Source organism: Pipistrellus kuhlii, unplaced genomic scaffold (genome assembly GCF_014108245.1).
Source record: "Pipistrellus kuhlii isolate mPipKuh1 unplaced genomic scaffold, mPipKuh1.p scaffold_m20_p_1, whole genome shotgun sequence".
Classification (NCBI taxonomy): Eukaryota; Metazoa; Chordata; class Mammalia; order Chiroptera; family Vespertilionidae; genus Pipistrellus; species Pipistrellus kuhlii.
Genome location: NW_023425404.1, coordinates 39,665,836 through 39,681,922, shown reverse-complemented (window position 1 = coordinate 39,681,922; position 16,087 = coordinate 39,665,836). Strand labels below are relative to the sequence as shown.

At 40.1% G+C, this 16,087-nt stretch overlaps 1 protein-coding gene across 1 annotated transcript in view; it reads right to left on the bottom strand.

Moving 5' to 3' along the window:
* ALDH1A2 (aldehyde dehydrogenase 1 family member A2) overlaps positions 1-16,087 on the bottom strand; it is an 88,765-nt gene that overhangs the window by 31,273 nt on the left and 41,405 nt on the right. Inside the window, exons 5-7 of the mRNA XM_045582193.1 lie at positions 6,166-6,227; positions 3,945-4,073; positions 3,708-3,821 (exon numbers count right to left, since the gene is read on the bottom strand). Coding sequence (XP_045438149.1) covers positions 3,708-3,821; positions 3,945-4,073; positions 6,166-6,227 — 305 coding nt within the window. The remainder of the gene's footprint in view (positions 1-3,707; positions 3,822-3,944; positions 4,074-6,165; positions 6,228-16,087) is intronic.

Genomic DNA, 16,087 nt, shown 5'->3' with positions numbered 1-16,087 from the left:
ATTTGAACCAAGCAGCCTGGAGGCAAACATTATGTCCTTACTGATTCACTACACCACATCTCCTCTAGCTGAAAAGATTAGGTCACCCATTCACCTAAATTTCCAATAAATGATATTGAAAAAAGGTGCTTAGTTTTTGGATTAAAATATCTTTGGAAGAAAAAGTTAAATGCCTACAAATTAACTGATCAAGAAATATGTAAGACCTTTATGATGACACTGGTGAAGAACATAATAGGACAAATAAGAGATTTACACCATGTTCCTACATGACAAATCAATCTAACCTCAATATAATATAAACATGTATTGTAACACCAGTTAAAATTCCAATGAGAGATTTTTGGAGAAGAAGGAAAGGTGCTTAGAAAATGGATTTGAAATTTTATCTGAAAAAATGGACAAGAATAGCCAAAAGATTTTGAAAAACCGAATAACAGGCCTAACCACACTGCAACACATTTTTTATAATCTAGTAATTAAAGCAATTTGGCACCAGTGAAAGAATAGACAGATAAAATTCTGAGTCTCAAAGTAGAAACATGAATATATGGAAATTTATCATATAATGTTAATGTTTTATTCAAATGAGCCGCAAAGGGATAGGTTGTTTAATAAATGGTGTGGAAGGAAATGAACACTCATTTATAAAGAAAATAAACTTAGACCTCCTCTTTCATTATTTATGAAAATAAATTCCAACCAGATTAAAGATTTAAACAAAAACAAAGCCATAAAGGTACTGAAAGAAAATGTTAAGGGCCATTTGTATAATCTTAAAGAGGTTCTTTAAAGATGACAGGAAGCCCAGAAGCCATTAAGAGAAAGATTGAAAGATACGACTGTATACAGATTTAAAACTTGTGCATGAAATTAGAAAGCAATGAACAAACTGGGAATATTTGTAAATTCTACAAAAAATAGATTAACACAATATATAGCTAAAAATAAAACCTTCACTCTAATGTATTCTTGGTAATAAGCAAGTTAACATATAAATATCCTTTTGTTTTGCAATTCCACTTCTAAAACATATTGAACAGAATATATACAGTATATTAGACAAATATATATATATATATATTTGTCTTAGATCTCAAAGTATTTTTATTTCAATAGTATGTGTAATAGGCTGTGTAAAAAAGTGAAAAAGATATTAGTGTACATGAATGAGTGTTACACTATTAGTGTATTAAACTATGGCACACTAATGCAAGAGTATTCTTACAGCTATTAAAAAAGAATGAAGGTGATCTATAAAGGCTGACATATAAAGTCCGATATCTCATTTTATATATTATGAACTCATTTTTATTAAAAATTATGATATAGTCCAATACTCTCAACTGACTCAACCAGGACCATTTGTTGGTTAATGAGAAAAAGGTTAAAGTATAGGGAAAGATACTTTAAGTACTTCATTTTAGTTTTAAAAATACGTACACTCATTCTGCAACCTTTGGGTATAGGACCAAGGACTTTTCTTTAACTAGGGGTCCACCTGTCCTTTCTTAGTAAACTATATCCTTAAAATATTGTTTAAGATTTCTGGTTTCAGTTTCTTTAAAATGCAGTGAGGACTTAAAAACATTTGCAAAGTAATCCAGGTGCATGCTCTATCTAGATTTATATTCCCCCCAATCTTTTGCAGTTGCCTTGTCCACTCTTCATTAACTGCAGTTTTCTTAAGCATCTAGCCCTTAGCAAATCTTTTCAACACATTAGACTTGGTTGAAATAGGAATAATAATTCTCTTTCAAGCTCACATTTTGGATTATGTTTCATTGAAATTTCAAACTTACTATAGTGATTACAACTAAAATAAAAGGTTGACAAACATAAAACAACAATGTGAAACTATAAATTAACATCAGGTTTATTAATCAATTAATTTCTTATTTAAATATTTTAACATCTGTCAGTTTAACCAAGTACCATTAACTGGATCAGCAGATATACTCAAGTCCATAGACCTGTGCTGTCCAATATAAGGCACTTGAGCCCAGCTGGCATTGTTCAGTGGTTGAGCGTCGACCTATGAAGTAGGAGGTCACGTCTGATTCCCAGTCAGTGCACATGTCTGGGTTTTGGGCTCAATCCCAAGTGTGGGGCGTGCAGGAGGCAGCCAATCAATGATTCTCTCTCATCATTGATGTTTCTAACTCTATATCTCCCTCTCCTTCTCTAAAATAAATAAAAATATTTTTAAAATAGTAATAAAGCACTTGAAAAGTCAGAATGAGATCTGCTATAAACTTAAACTATATACCAGATTTCAAAGACTTCATAATGAAAAAAGAATGTAAAGTACTGGGATAATGACTTTTATACTGATCATAAATTGAAATGACAATATGGAAATAACAGATTAAATAAAATTGCCCAGCCGGCATGGCTCAGTGGTTGAGTGTTGACTTATGAACCGTGAGGTCACAGTTCAATTTCCACTCAGGGCAAATGCCCAGGTTTCTGGCTCGATCTCCACTGGGGGGCATGCAAGAGGCAGCTAATCAATGACTTTCTCTCATCATTGATGTTTCTATTTCTCTCTCCTTTTCCAGTCCTCTCTGAAATCAATAATATATATCATTAAAATTAATTAACTTAAAATGTTTCATGTGGCTAATAGCACATTTTAAATGACAAATATTGCTCTCATTATATTTCTATTAGGTAGCACTGCTCTAGACCTGCAAACATCCTTTGTTTAATGATGATGTCATCCATAAAGTTCCACTTGGTAAAGTGAGTCAGTGTATCTTTTGTCACCTTTGTCACCTCAATCCAAGACATTTTGGGGTAACATTTTATTATAAACCCTCTAAGCAGACTTGTGACTCCATATCAGGCAGGGATTAATAAACCATGGCTCAGAGGCCACATTTGGCTCCTTGTCTATCCAATATGGCTCACAAGCTAAGAACAGTTTTTGTGATTTTAAATGGTTGGAAAACAAATTTCAAAGTGATTCATATTTTGAAAGGCATAAAAATTATATGAAATTCAAATTTCAGTATCTTTAAATAAAGCTTTATGGGCCTGGGGCCATGCTCAGCTTATACACCGCCTGTGGCTACGTGGTGCTACAGGGGCACAGTTAAGAAGCTGCATCAGAGACAGTAGTGCCTGCAGAGTCTACACTATTTATCTCCTGGCCTTTTACAGAGAAAAGCTTGCTGTCCTCTGCTCTATCTCATCCCTTATGACTCATGGGCAGAGGTAGCTGTCAGTTGCATCTACAGGATCTGGTGGAGATAAACAGAAGAGAACCTTCCCATTCTAATATCTACCAGAGATTAGTTTAATTTTTAGCTTCTTAACTGGCTGGTGCCATTATTGTTCTTGACTCAAGAGAGTGTTCAGAAACCCAATCATTGGGAAAGTGTCTTCTGAAATAGTTTATTTGTTTTTGCCTCTGTGTTTCTTTTATTTCAAAAGACAATAGGGTTTTGTTTATTTTTCTGAGACAGGTTTTACCCAGATGGCATCACACACAAAAAGACCAAGGGTCTGTGGCCGCACTGGTCAACGAGTGCCTTTGGTTTGAGATTCACCAGTATCCAAGCCCTGACACCAATAATGTCCTTGGGAGGGCTTGGGTGCCCACTGCCCCTTTGGTGACCAGCCTCTCAGTAACTTTTCCTGTTTCTTTTGAACCCTCAACTCACGTGGAGGATTGTTCAACCCATGGTTTTCCAGGTACCTACCTCAGTAGACCCTGTGAACGCAATCTTGTCTATGCCAATGTGAGACGCTATTGCTGCCCCAGCCGTTGGCCCATATCCTGGCAAAATATTGACGACTCCTGGTGGAAAGCCAGCCTAACAAAACAGAATTGGAGGAAGGGTGGCTTGTGAGAGCTGGAGAAGCAGGTGAAATCAGCTATGCCCCAAAAGGCCCAACTGCACGGAGCAGGGGCCGCTTCTGAAGGCGGCTTCTCTTACCTCCTTGATGAGGGCTCCCATGTAGAGCGCGCTGAGTGGTGTTTGCTCTGCTGGTTTAATAACTACTGTATTGCCGCAGCACAGAGCTGGAGCAATTTTCCAGGCAAACATCAGCAGGGGGAAGTTCCACTGAAAGGGGAAAAAATGAGGTTGGTAGGTGGAAAACTATCCCTCTGCTACTTTGTTTTCAAGCTGTGACTTCTCAGATTTCTCAGACTAGTCCGCAACATAAATCTTGTCCCACCACAAAGTGTAGATGTTTGGATTTTTAAAATTACCTCATTAAGAATAAAATAGGAACTGGCCTTGGAAATCCAAATTACTATATTTCAACTACCCAGCAAAAGAAATCACACAGTGAAAAGAGAGTCTTTGTGGGGTTTTTTCTTTGTTTTTTTTTAATTATTATTATTGTTATTTTATATGTTTTTAAAGCAAGACTGGTTCCAGGAGGTTCTTGTGTATGAAAACTTTTTCTTGTGATTTTTGTACCAGGGATTTCAGACGGGTATGAAAGCTCTCCAGGGGGGAAGAACTAGAAGAGAATATGCCAGCTGTGAATTATATTTAAGTCAATGCATACGTCAATGCATATATATATCAATATTATATATATATATATATATATATATATATATATATATCATATATGATAATATATATTATCACAAAAACATGATTATAAAATAAAGTCCATCTTTGCTTTTGGAGTAGGCAAACATTTTAGTTTGTTTACTTTCCACTGCAAAATAAGCTAATAGAGACCAAAAAATATATGTATCTGAATTTGGGGCCAAACATGATTTTAAAAGAATATTGAGCTTGCATTGTCCTAAGCACAGGCATGAGCCTCAGGACTATCAGGTATTGCTGATAATTTCATTAAGAAAGAAAGCAGAATGGCTGGTCCCCTGGCTTCAGCCTGACCACAGTGCGTTTCTGCCTGAAGCATCTCAGCTGCCACCCTGAAAGATTCTCACTGGCCCTGGCAAGCTTGCAAAAATATACAAGTGTCTTGCCTTCACCAAACACCCAATTTCTTTTCCCCTTCGTTGTTTATAAACTTGGGAGTCCACAGTGATGTTTCAATTCCATCTACAGCATATAAATCTTGGAGCGTGGTAACCGAGCGGAGTGGCTGACAGGCAGCTCTTGTCCTGTCAGTGAAAGCTCTGCCCCGAGAGTCAGGGAAGGGCCAGGAGAGCAGGCTTCAGCTCCTGCAATTAAGGTAACAGACCTCACCCCTCCTCTGATCCAAGTGGGATTTCGCGCGAGGGGGAAGGGGGGGGGGGAATGGGGAAGAGGGTGAGGGAGAGGGGGAGGGCGGTGAGGAGCAGAAGAACTTAAATCAAACCTCTCATTTTCGGTTTTCATTCTCTAATACAATAAATTTCACAGTAATCCAAGTCTATAGCTCATGAAAAGAATATTGATATCTCTAAAACATGTTTACCGCCCCCCCCCAAGCCCAAAGATGATCTTAACTCATTCTCATAGATTTTAAAAGAGAAAACTCCTTGTCTACAATGCAAGAGTTTAGTTTGAGCCTCCCCTGAAATCCTGGCCAGAATGAGGAGCTAGCACTGTTGGAAGATTGGATGGTGTTTTGTATAATGCCACGGCTGTGTATGGGAGAAAGGCAGGAAAAAAATACAATGTTTAATGTTCCAATCCAAACACTAAGCACTACATCTATTTCCCTTTACAAGACACACAACAGCCCGGCATGGTTTCAATTATGACCGTGACGTTAATGTACTGCTGTGTCTTCTGTGGAGTCTTCTATCTAGATTCTTGTGAAAAGAAACAGTGAGAAAGAATGGGATTAGAAGACCATATAAAACAGTATGCCTAGAAAGATGGTGAGTCACAGTTTTAAAAAATAAACAAGCAAATATAACAAAGCATTAATTTTCCATAAGCTGAATGGACATCCATAACCTAGGGTAGGTTATTAATACATTGGGCTTTGCTTTGCTTATTTTAATCATGAGAATTCCATGACTTGAGAACTCAACTCCTGGTAACGGAGCTGAAACCCTATTAACCTGTTCAAATAAGCATTCGCAGGGAGGCTGTTAAAGATATGTCAACAACATGAGCTCGGTTTTTTTTCCCCCAGTAATGGAAAACACACATCACTGAGATCCATGTTTTATGTATCTTTTAAGAGAACTGGTTCAAATGAAAATAAATACGAAGCATGAGGATCTACACTCACCGGGATGATCTGTCCACACACTCCAATGGGTTCATGTCTTGTGAAGGTAAAATAGTCTCCATCTGAAAGAAATGAACATGGTCACTACCAGAGAATCCAGACCAGAAGAAAAAATGCAGAGGGAGAACTTGGTGGTAGCAAAAAATGAGAAATAAAGTTGAGAGAACATCCCACACAACTGAGTACGAAAGCTGGTAGATACTTCACTTGGCATAAAGTATCTCTGGTTATGGCTCCCAGATACCCAGAGTCCTAACCTCAGAGGCAGAATGATGGACAGGTGGATGGCACTAGTAACAGTCTTGGGGGATGAAGTTTTTGGGGTGGAGGAGGGGTGCTGAAAACTAGAAAATATTCACTACTAAATTTTATATTAAATATTTAAATGATACGTATATGTAGAACAGTTATTTGATTTAAAAACTGAGACACCTCAACATTTTCAAGTGCATTTCCTGAGCCCTGAGACACAAGCATATATAGGCCTAATTTTAAAAAGGCTGAAGTCCACTTCAAAGAAAACTCCATCAATAACCCAAAGCCCCCACCCAAACTAGCGGTGGAAATGAGGACGATTTATAACCTGGTTTTCCTTGTAGGAACAACAGGTAATTGGAATAATTATCCAGGAAAGCCAAACCAAATTCTCTTTTAGGAAAATGCCATTATGTTTACCTGAATTATTTAAATGGCTAATTGAAACAACCCAAGAAAGAACAGTGCATTTTTAGCATAGGGCCTTCTCTTTCTGGTCCTAGTCAAAGTCTTTGTTTTTCCCTCAATTGCCAACCTTTTGGCCACTTCACTGATACATTTTTTTCTCTCAAAAGCCATCCCTCTGGGAAAGTGAAGAGCATCACTGTTGGGGACACATAGGGGTGCAGGTGGGAACCAGAGGGGGGCATGGGTTGGGAAGAGAAAATGACATGACTGTTTAATCATCATCTCTACACACATCTGAATAATAACTAATATTTATCACACAGAATTGTTTTAAATTCAAAATTATACATTTTAAAATAATTAAAGGTCTCTCTCTCTCTCTCTTTTCCTGGACCGCTTCCCGGAATTAAAAGCTAACTGTTACTGGTAGCATCCTTTTATTCTGCCCCATCTCTCATTTTTTTAAAAATACAAATAGCATCATATTATTTAGTCTTCTATATTTTATTTTTTTTCCACTTTTTTTCACATAAATATAACATATTTAACTGATGAATATTATTCAACTGCCTCAATAATGGTACTACTTGCAAACTATCCTGAGGGACACCGAGACTGCTTTCAGTTTAGGCTACCTATAGTAACAAAAGTATACTATGATAATTAGACCAGACAGCCAAACGACCTTCTGGACATCCTTCTGGATGAAGCTGTGGCAGCGGGGCTGAGGCAGAGGTGGTTAGGGATGATCAGGCAGGCAGGCAGAGGCAGGCAAGGGGCAATCAGGCAAGCAAGCAAGTGGTTAGGGGTGATGAAGAAGGCAGGAAAAATGTCTAGGGACAACCAGGTAGGTAGGCAAGTGGTTAGGGGAGATCAGGCAGGCAGGTAGAGGTGGTTAGGGGAGATCAGGCAGGCAGGCCAGCCAATGGTTAGGAGTCAGAAGTCCCAGATTGCAAGGGGGATGTCCCAAATTGTGAAAGGGTGCAGGCAAGGCTAAGGGCACCCCCCTCCCCATATATGTATTTTATGCACCAGGCCTCTACTATATATATAAAAGCCTAAGCGACTGAATGACTGAACAAACAAATGACCAGTCACTATGGCTTGCACTAACCACCAGGGGCAGATGCTCAATGCAGGAGCTTCCCCTTTGTGGTCAGTGAGCTCTTACAACCAACCTCCTGTGGCTGGCCAACCTCCCATGGTCCCTACCCCTCAGCCGGCTGGCCCTGATTGGCCCCGATCACCCACCCATGCACAAATTTGTGCAGCAGGCCTCTAGTTATAAACAATGCTGTAAACACTGTCATTTTATATACCTTAGTTTTGTGTGCAGACAACTGAAGAATTATTATAGATGTCATTCTTTACAATAGTGCCAGTTATTATCCTTCTTCAATTTATAAATCTCTGTAAAGGTGGGTGGTTTTTGTTTTTTTAATATTAATACCATTTTATGTTTCAGATTGTTTTTTTCAGTAGATATAAATGTGATGTCAGGCTCTTCTTCCAGGGAAGGTATTCCATGGGGAGCAGTAATACCAATCAATAGGCTAAAGAGTTTCATTTCCAATGAAATCCTTCCCAACTAAACTCTACAGTTTGGCTAAGGTGATGGATTCAGGTGGATAATCACAAACCATAAAAATCGGAGTATAATGTCAAGTTGGAGTACAAATGGGCTAAAGAAAATATGGGAAGAGGAACTGAAGAACAATACAGATGCTTACTTTAGAAGCCCGTGTGGGACATGGGAACGGTTCAGAGAAAATTCACAAGGCACTAGTGCAAGCACAGCATGGGGACTCATAAAGCATTTCCCCCTCTACGTGCCAAGTGCTTAAGAATTTAGTGGTATTACTTATATGATTTTGAAAGTTACTGAAGAAATGAAAGAGAAGGAAAAAAAAAGTGTAGGCAAAATCTTTAAAAACTGACCTCATGAAAAATTGAACTTGACTCCATAATTGTGTCCCAAGAGAAAATGAATATAAGGAATGAAATTTTCCTGAATAAACAGCTCATAGATTGGACAATTAGCTAAAGGCTGGCACAGAGAAATGAACTGAAGAATCTTCTGTCCCTACAGTTCCTCTAACTTTTCAATAAAGCAATACAGGATTTGGTGCTTGAACTCTTCCCAACAGAGCACTGAGTGAAAGAGATAAAGGAAGGACCATAGTTCAGACTGTATTCCAGTCTGGTCAGTGCGTGGTGATTCTGGACACCCCTGGTCTGGTCTGGGGCCTTGGCAAACACAGTAGCTGTGCCTTCTACATGCATCCTTGTTTAAGGTTAAAGGCATTTCAGAAGTCCTCCCAGGTACTACGACCTGCTCCAAATCCCACTAAGCTTCCCATCTAAAGTTACCCAAAGACCAATCGCTCAAGAGTCGTCTTTATCATTTCTGCTATATCCAAGTATAACTACTCTATTACTCAATCATTCTGTTAAATCAACTCATCTTTTAAATATATGTACATGACTACTTGTTAGCATCACCTTAAAGAAAATCTATGAAGCAACTGGGTTCATGAGTTAGCAATCTTTTCTTCAAACCTAATAATTAAAATAAAAAACGTTCATTACTTTACTGTGTAGTGTCACCTCGCATGCTACAAGCGCCAGGTGGTGTGCGATATTGTACTTCTCAAGTTTAAAAGTGTACACAAAGCCCCTGGAGGTCTTGTTGCAATGCAGACTCTGAGTCAGGAAGTCTGGGGGACCTGAGCCTCTGCAAGCTCCCAGGTGATGCCGGCACTTCTGACCCACAGATCACACTCTGAGTAGCAAGGTTCAGTGGAACCAAGAGGGTAAATGGGAGTCGACAGGCATCGTGATGACCTACAGCCACTTCATGCTGACTTTATTTCTGTTTATTTATTTTTGCCTCTCTGGTAACTCGACTAATTTGCCTGAAAGGAATCTGAAGTGTAGGGGAATCTGATCAATGTTTTTAATACTTTTAAAATAGCAAAATAAGAAGATATAATATATTATATATATATATATATGGACTTACAAAATATTTTCACATTCTTCATGTTCAAAACAATTTGATGAGATTTAAAAAAATCACAGCAACTGTTATTATCAGCATTTTACAAATAGAGAAAATATGGCACAAGTAGGTTAAGCTCAGAGTCATATGGATAAATTATGGCTCCTGGACTTGAAACTGGGTCATCAGACTTCAAGTTCATTACCCTTAGAAACATATTAAAGACTCTTTTGTGAATAAGGTGTGGAATTTAGGTGAATATCACAAATCATAGGATCCATGTTATTTCAATAGGTTCAAATGGGGTAAAATGACAACCCTTTTGTAAAAAGTAAGGATGACTCTGAGGATCTGGAATGTGGACACAGAGAACTCACAGAAACTCCAGCATTTTAAGATGTACAGGGAAGACTACAGTTAGGGGGCACAAGGCTGAGCACCTCTCTCCCCTTTTCCTAGGTGAGTTGACTCACAGGGGCGACAATAATAACCTCTCTCTCCCTTCTACACCTAAGATGATACATAATGAGTACTCTGATCTGCTAGAAGAAAAATTACCACCCGTTTTCCCGTCTTTTATGTTAATAAACTAGAGGCCTGATGCATGAAATTCGTGCAAGGGGCTCGCCCCTCACAGCCCCAGCTTCGTCTGGAACCTTGTCTGAATGGTCATCTGGAAGGATGTCAAATGGTTGTTCTGCTGTTCAGTCTAATTGGTATATTAACTCTTAATTATACAGGATGCTTCCCAAGTACGGCAAGATGACTTAAAAGGTTGTTCCCTTCATTTCTCAAGGGCTTGATGTGGAAAACATCTCCACCCAAACACAGACTCTCCACTTGGAGCTGCAATGATCTTGGGTTTTCTTACCAACCATGAAGCAGAGAAAACCAGACTCAGCACGAAGGCCTGCATTTGATGAGGACACCAAATAATGATCTGAATCCCAAAGCCTGAACTGACAAGTCAGAACATAATAAACTATGATGGATAAAACTAAAGAAAAGATGAGATACCGAAACAGAAATACTAAATCATATATGTAAGGTTTTTCTCTAAATTACATGTGTAAGGTTTTTCTCTCTTAGCCTTTTTCCCATTTCACTCAAGAAAGTAAAAATTATATAGTAAGATACCACTCTTACAGGAGTTTTAAGACTCACCCAAAGACAACTTCCCTGATGTGTTTTACACCTGAGTGTTTTTACACAGCATAAGGAATATAATTTCTTACAATTAATGATATTATCATACTACTAGAAGCTCAGTGCACAAGATTTGTGCACCCGATGTGGGGGACCTCAACCCAGCCTGTGCCCTCTCATAGTCCAGGAGCCATTGGGATATGTCCAACTGATGACTTAGGCCCACTCCTGTGGAGAAGGGCCTAAGCTGTCAGCCAGACATCTTTAGCACTGCCACAGAAGCCAGCTTCTGGCTGAGCAGCACTCCTTTTGTGAGAATGCACTGACCACCAGGGGGCAGCTCCTGTGTTGAGCATCTTCTCCCTGGTGGTCAGTGTGTGTCATAGTGACCGAACGGTGATTTGCATATTATCCTGTAATTATACAGGATAAATTTAGTTGAACTGTGGATCAAATTTTATATGTGTAGATTTAGCCATTTTTAGAATTATATCATCTTCTTCCCTAGAAATGAGTAAATGTCCTCTGTATTTGTGAAATACACTTGAGTTACTATACTGTTTGTTTGTTTTTAGGGGAGCTCAACAAATTACATAGGAGAGACTTGGCTGGTTTGGCTCAGGGATAGTGTTGGCCTGTGGGTCCTGGGCTCAATTCCAGGCACGTGCCTCAGTTGCAGGCCCCTCCCTGGCCTGGGCCTGTCAGGGCATATGCAGAAGGCAACTAATCGATGTGCTTCTGTCATCTCCATATTTCTCTCTGTCTTTCCCTCTCTCTTTCACTCTCTCTAAAAAATCAATGGACAAGTATCCTCTGGTGAAGATTAAAAAAATTGCACAAGAGAGATAGCAATTATTTAGTTAATTAGAACAATTTAATTATTTGGATTATTTCTTCAGAATAAACATTCCTTCTTAAAGCAGATTTTATAGTTGCTTGAAAAAAATTTTTTTACAAACTTCTCATAAGCATATCTGACATTGGCATAGTCTATACAAAAATTAGGCAGTATAATTGGGCAATATGTACAGTCAATAAAATCAGAAAAATCTGAAATGTGCCAGAAATTAAGAAGTTTATCCAAAATGGACTGCAAGAACTAGTTCTCAGTTACATGACAATAGTAAGAGTATTTGAAGAACTGCAGTTAGTTTGATATACCTGGTCACACTAAAAATGAGTTTATTTGATAGCATAAAAATCTGTACAGAATTCCGTGAATGGGAGGTCATCTTTCCATCTCCAGTATTAAAACAATTAGACCAGCTATACTGATCCAACCCGCTATGTCCCCTGGCAGATTCCTATGTATTCTGACACTGAACAGACACTGAACAGACCTCGCAGAACAGTTTACGGCTATAATGATAAACTATAAACACCTATACAAACACTGAGACTTTACATTACTTTTCTGGACCTCAGTTTCTTTGTCTGAAAAATGAGGAGATTGGCCTTAGGAATCCTTGAGGCCTATGTAGCCTTAAACCTCTCCAAGAGGGGAGCTTGTGAAACAGACTTCATGACCTCCTGTCATCACCAATTCAGGTCCCACTAACTACCCTGATTCTTCTTAGGTGGGCAGAACAAATTGCTCTCCCCTCTTAGGGAACAATAAGATTTCACCATTTGTGACCTTCATTAATAGCACTAAACTAGATGTAGCTGTTTAATGCAAAGCCTTAGGATCTGAGTCAATGTCTGAGCACTTTTTACCTATTATTTCATTGAACGCATAAAACTGAAAGGGGATGGAAGTGAATAAATAATTACATGTGACCTGAGTAGGTTTTTAACCTTTTCTGTAGGCTAATATAAAGCCATTTTGTAGGAATTGAACTTAAAGCATGAACTATATTTTCTCTGCTTACATAGCACAAAATCAATAAAATCAACACTAGGTATTTACAGAGGAAAACCTTACACAAATCAATTAACCTCCATTTCTCCCTCCATTAATTGCAAATAAGTTTTGATCCTCCATCATAAAGAGTTTGTGGACATGAGAGAATATAAGTTTAAAATAATCAAAATGGGAAAAATAATACTTTGCCTACTGGGTTGCTAGGAGATTAGAGATAACATAATGAGTACAAATAAGGTGTTCACTAAATCATAGTAATGGTTATTATTTATCAACATAATTCGAAGTGCCATCGTAGCAGGGTCAGAGCATAGGATTTATGGTCAGAGACAACAGCTCCACTGAGCATCATAGCAGGAAATGACAGACAGTGCTGTACAGGAAAAAGCATTAAGACTTTCGTGAATCACACTGACACTGCATGACTCTGGGATAACACCCATGATGGGCCTTGCGTGGGATGTAATGGAGAGGAATGGGAGAGGCTCTCAAGTCAGAAGGAGAAGCAGTTGTCCAGTGGATGGCTCAAGTGGTCATGCCATAACCTTTCTCCTCTTTCCAAATATTCTAGAGGGAGGCTACCCTATGAGGGGGTGGAGGAGGAAGCAGATACTTGCTCTCTCCAACTGATTGTCCATCATGTAATCAAAGTGCAATTTTGATCAAGGCACTCATGTGTTTAAAATAATTCAGTGACTCACCATTGGAATAAAATGTGTAGCATAGTTTCCCCAGCTCCAGAGCCCCACTGTCTTCTATTTCAGATCCACTGCCACTCTGTACTCTCCTCCCCCGCCCCCCCCCCCCTTTCCCCATGCTTTGCACAGGGATTGCCACCATCTGTGATGGCCTTATCTCCATCTTTACTTACTTACCCTTCAAGTATCATCTGGTTCATCTCAACTCCTTCTCAAGGAAGCCTTAATACTGGCTAAGATTGCCTCTCCTCTGGATTCCCACTGAACTTCATGCTTTCACGTATGAACAAACTACACTGTACTGCATTTGCTTGTCTACTTGTTGCTTTTTCTTACTATTTTATGAGCGTCTTACTCACCTTTGTAGTTCCCAATGCTTAACACAGAACCTGAGAAGGCAGGTGCCTGCTCTGTGCTGGTCTCTGTCCTCTCCTTGCAACTCAAGGCAGAGGCTCCGCAGCCCAGGTAGCTGGTTAGGAATACAGAATCTCAGGTCCCACCCCACACCTATTCAATCAGAAACTGCACTTGAAAAAGATTCCAGGTGGTACACAGGTACAATAAAGTTTGAGAAGAACTGCTCTGCTCTAAGCCATCTGCACTATCAGCCAACCATCCCCTTTTTATAAACCAACTTGTGCACTGGTGGGGTCTGGCCCCACTTGGGATGAATTGGGGCTGGGTCTGTCAGGAAGAGACAGTGGGAGATTTTTCAACCTGCCCACCCTGATCAGGGTCAATCAGGGCCAGGCCGGCTGGGGAGAGGGACTGCAAGTGATTGGCTAGTGGGCCCTGCCTCAATTGGCTGGGTGGGGGAGGGACTGTGGAAGGCTGGCTGGCCAGCCCCACTCCCAATATGTGTGTGTGTGTGGGGGGGTGCTATAGGAGCAGAGCTGGCTTGGGGAAGGAGCTGCAGGTCAATTGGGGTGGTGGGGGCCCATTTGCGGCAGGACCAGCCTCAGGGAGGAGCCACAGGCAGTTGGCCTGCCAACCCTGCCCCTGATTGGGGTGGGGGGCTGATCTGGAATGGGGTCTGCTAGGGGGAGGGGCTGTGGGAGGTTGGCTGCCAGCCCCACCTCCAGATCTGGCCAGTTGGCTGGTCACAGTGGGCATCATAGCGACCAGTCATTCTGGTCATTACAGCTTTCTGATCGCTGGCTTTTTATATATGTAGATACTCTTGAGTCTAGGAATGCCTCACAGGACACTCCCAGTATCCCAGCATTACTTTGCACCCTTCCTAGTACAAGCAGTCCTTGGGTTATGTCTGACTCGACATACTTTGTTTCGTAGTTACGTCCCAATTATTTATTTAAAAAGAAGTTCTGTCATTTCGACGTATGTACAGATGTGCTTTATGTTTTTTATTATTTATTTACCACAAGTAAAGATCAGAAGTTATTATCTTGCTTTTTCATTGTTTTTACTGTTTCACTTCATTACTGCTGTGTATGTGCTCCATGTGAGTGACGCAGGTGCTTATGTAGGGGGTTCCGACTTACTGCGAAAATACGTCGCAGGAACAGATCTCCAATGTAACCCGATGACCTACTGTATGCACAGGGAGAGCAGGCTGTGTTCCGGAGAACACAGGTAGAGTACCTGGCATGGGACTTGGCAGCCTTCATGAGCCACTCAATAAATATGTATCTTCTTTCCTTGTATCTACTCACCTCCCATCCCCATGGCTCTTTCAGTTGGTCCCTTTCCTGCCATAACTCTTCCTCCCAGTAGATAAAATGGATCCTCTAGTGAGCCAAGTCACCAGGCACTAATGTTAAAATTTCAGAAAAATTATCTAACTTCCCTAGGCCTCAGTTTCTTCCTCTGTCTGTGAGGAGGTTAATAATAGTGCCTTCCTTTTGGGGTGCTGGGCAAGCACTCCATGTGTTATTCGCTATCCCTAATATTCAGGCTCAGATCAGGAACTCAGTCTGGATACTTACCCTCTCCTTTAAAGGAATACAGCACTGATAGACCAAGCTAAATGACTTAAAAAAAAATAAAAGAAAAAGAAAAAGAGCCCTAACCGCTTTGGCTCAGAGGATAGAGCACATGTGTCAAACACAAGGCCCGCGGGCCAAATCCGTCCGGCCAGGCCTTGCAATGTGGCCCGCACTGCGCTGTCATCACTGCACTCCGCTGCGTTTCCATCACAATGACAGTTTATGACTGTTCAGTAAACCATTCGGCCAGCGATTTAGGCTGGATTTTAGATTTTGGCCCCTTCTCTGATTGAGTTCGACACCCCTAGGATAGAGCATCAGCCTGAGGACTTAAAGGTCCCATGTTCAATTCCAGTCAAGGGCATGTACCTTGGTTACCCTTGGTTGTGGGCACATACCCAGTAGGAGGTGTGCAGGAAGCAGCAGATCGATGTTTCTCTCTCATTGACATTTCTAACTCACTGTCCCTCTCCCTTCCTCTCTGTAAAAAAAAATCAATAATATGTATATATATATATGTACTCTGTCTTTAAAAAAGAAAAAAGAAAGGTATCAGGATGATTGCTGTTTTTATAGATTGTGAAAGTAATTCATGGGCAATATG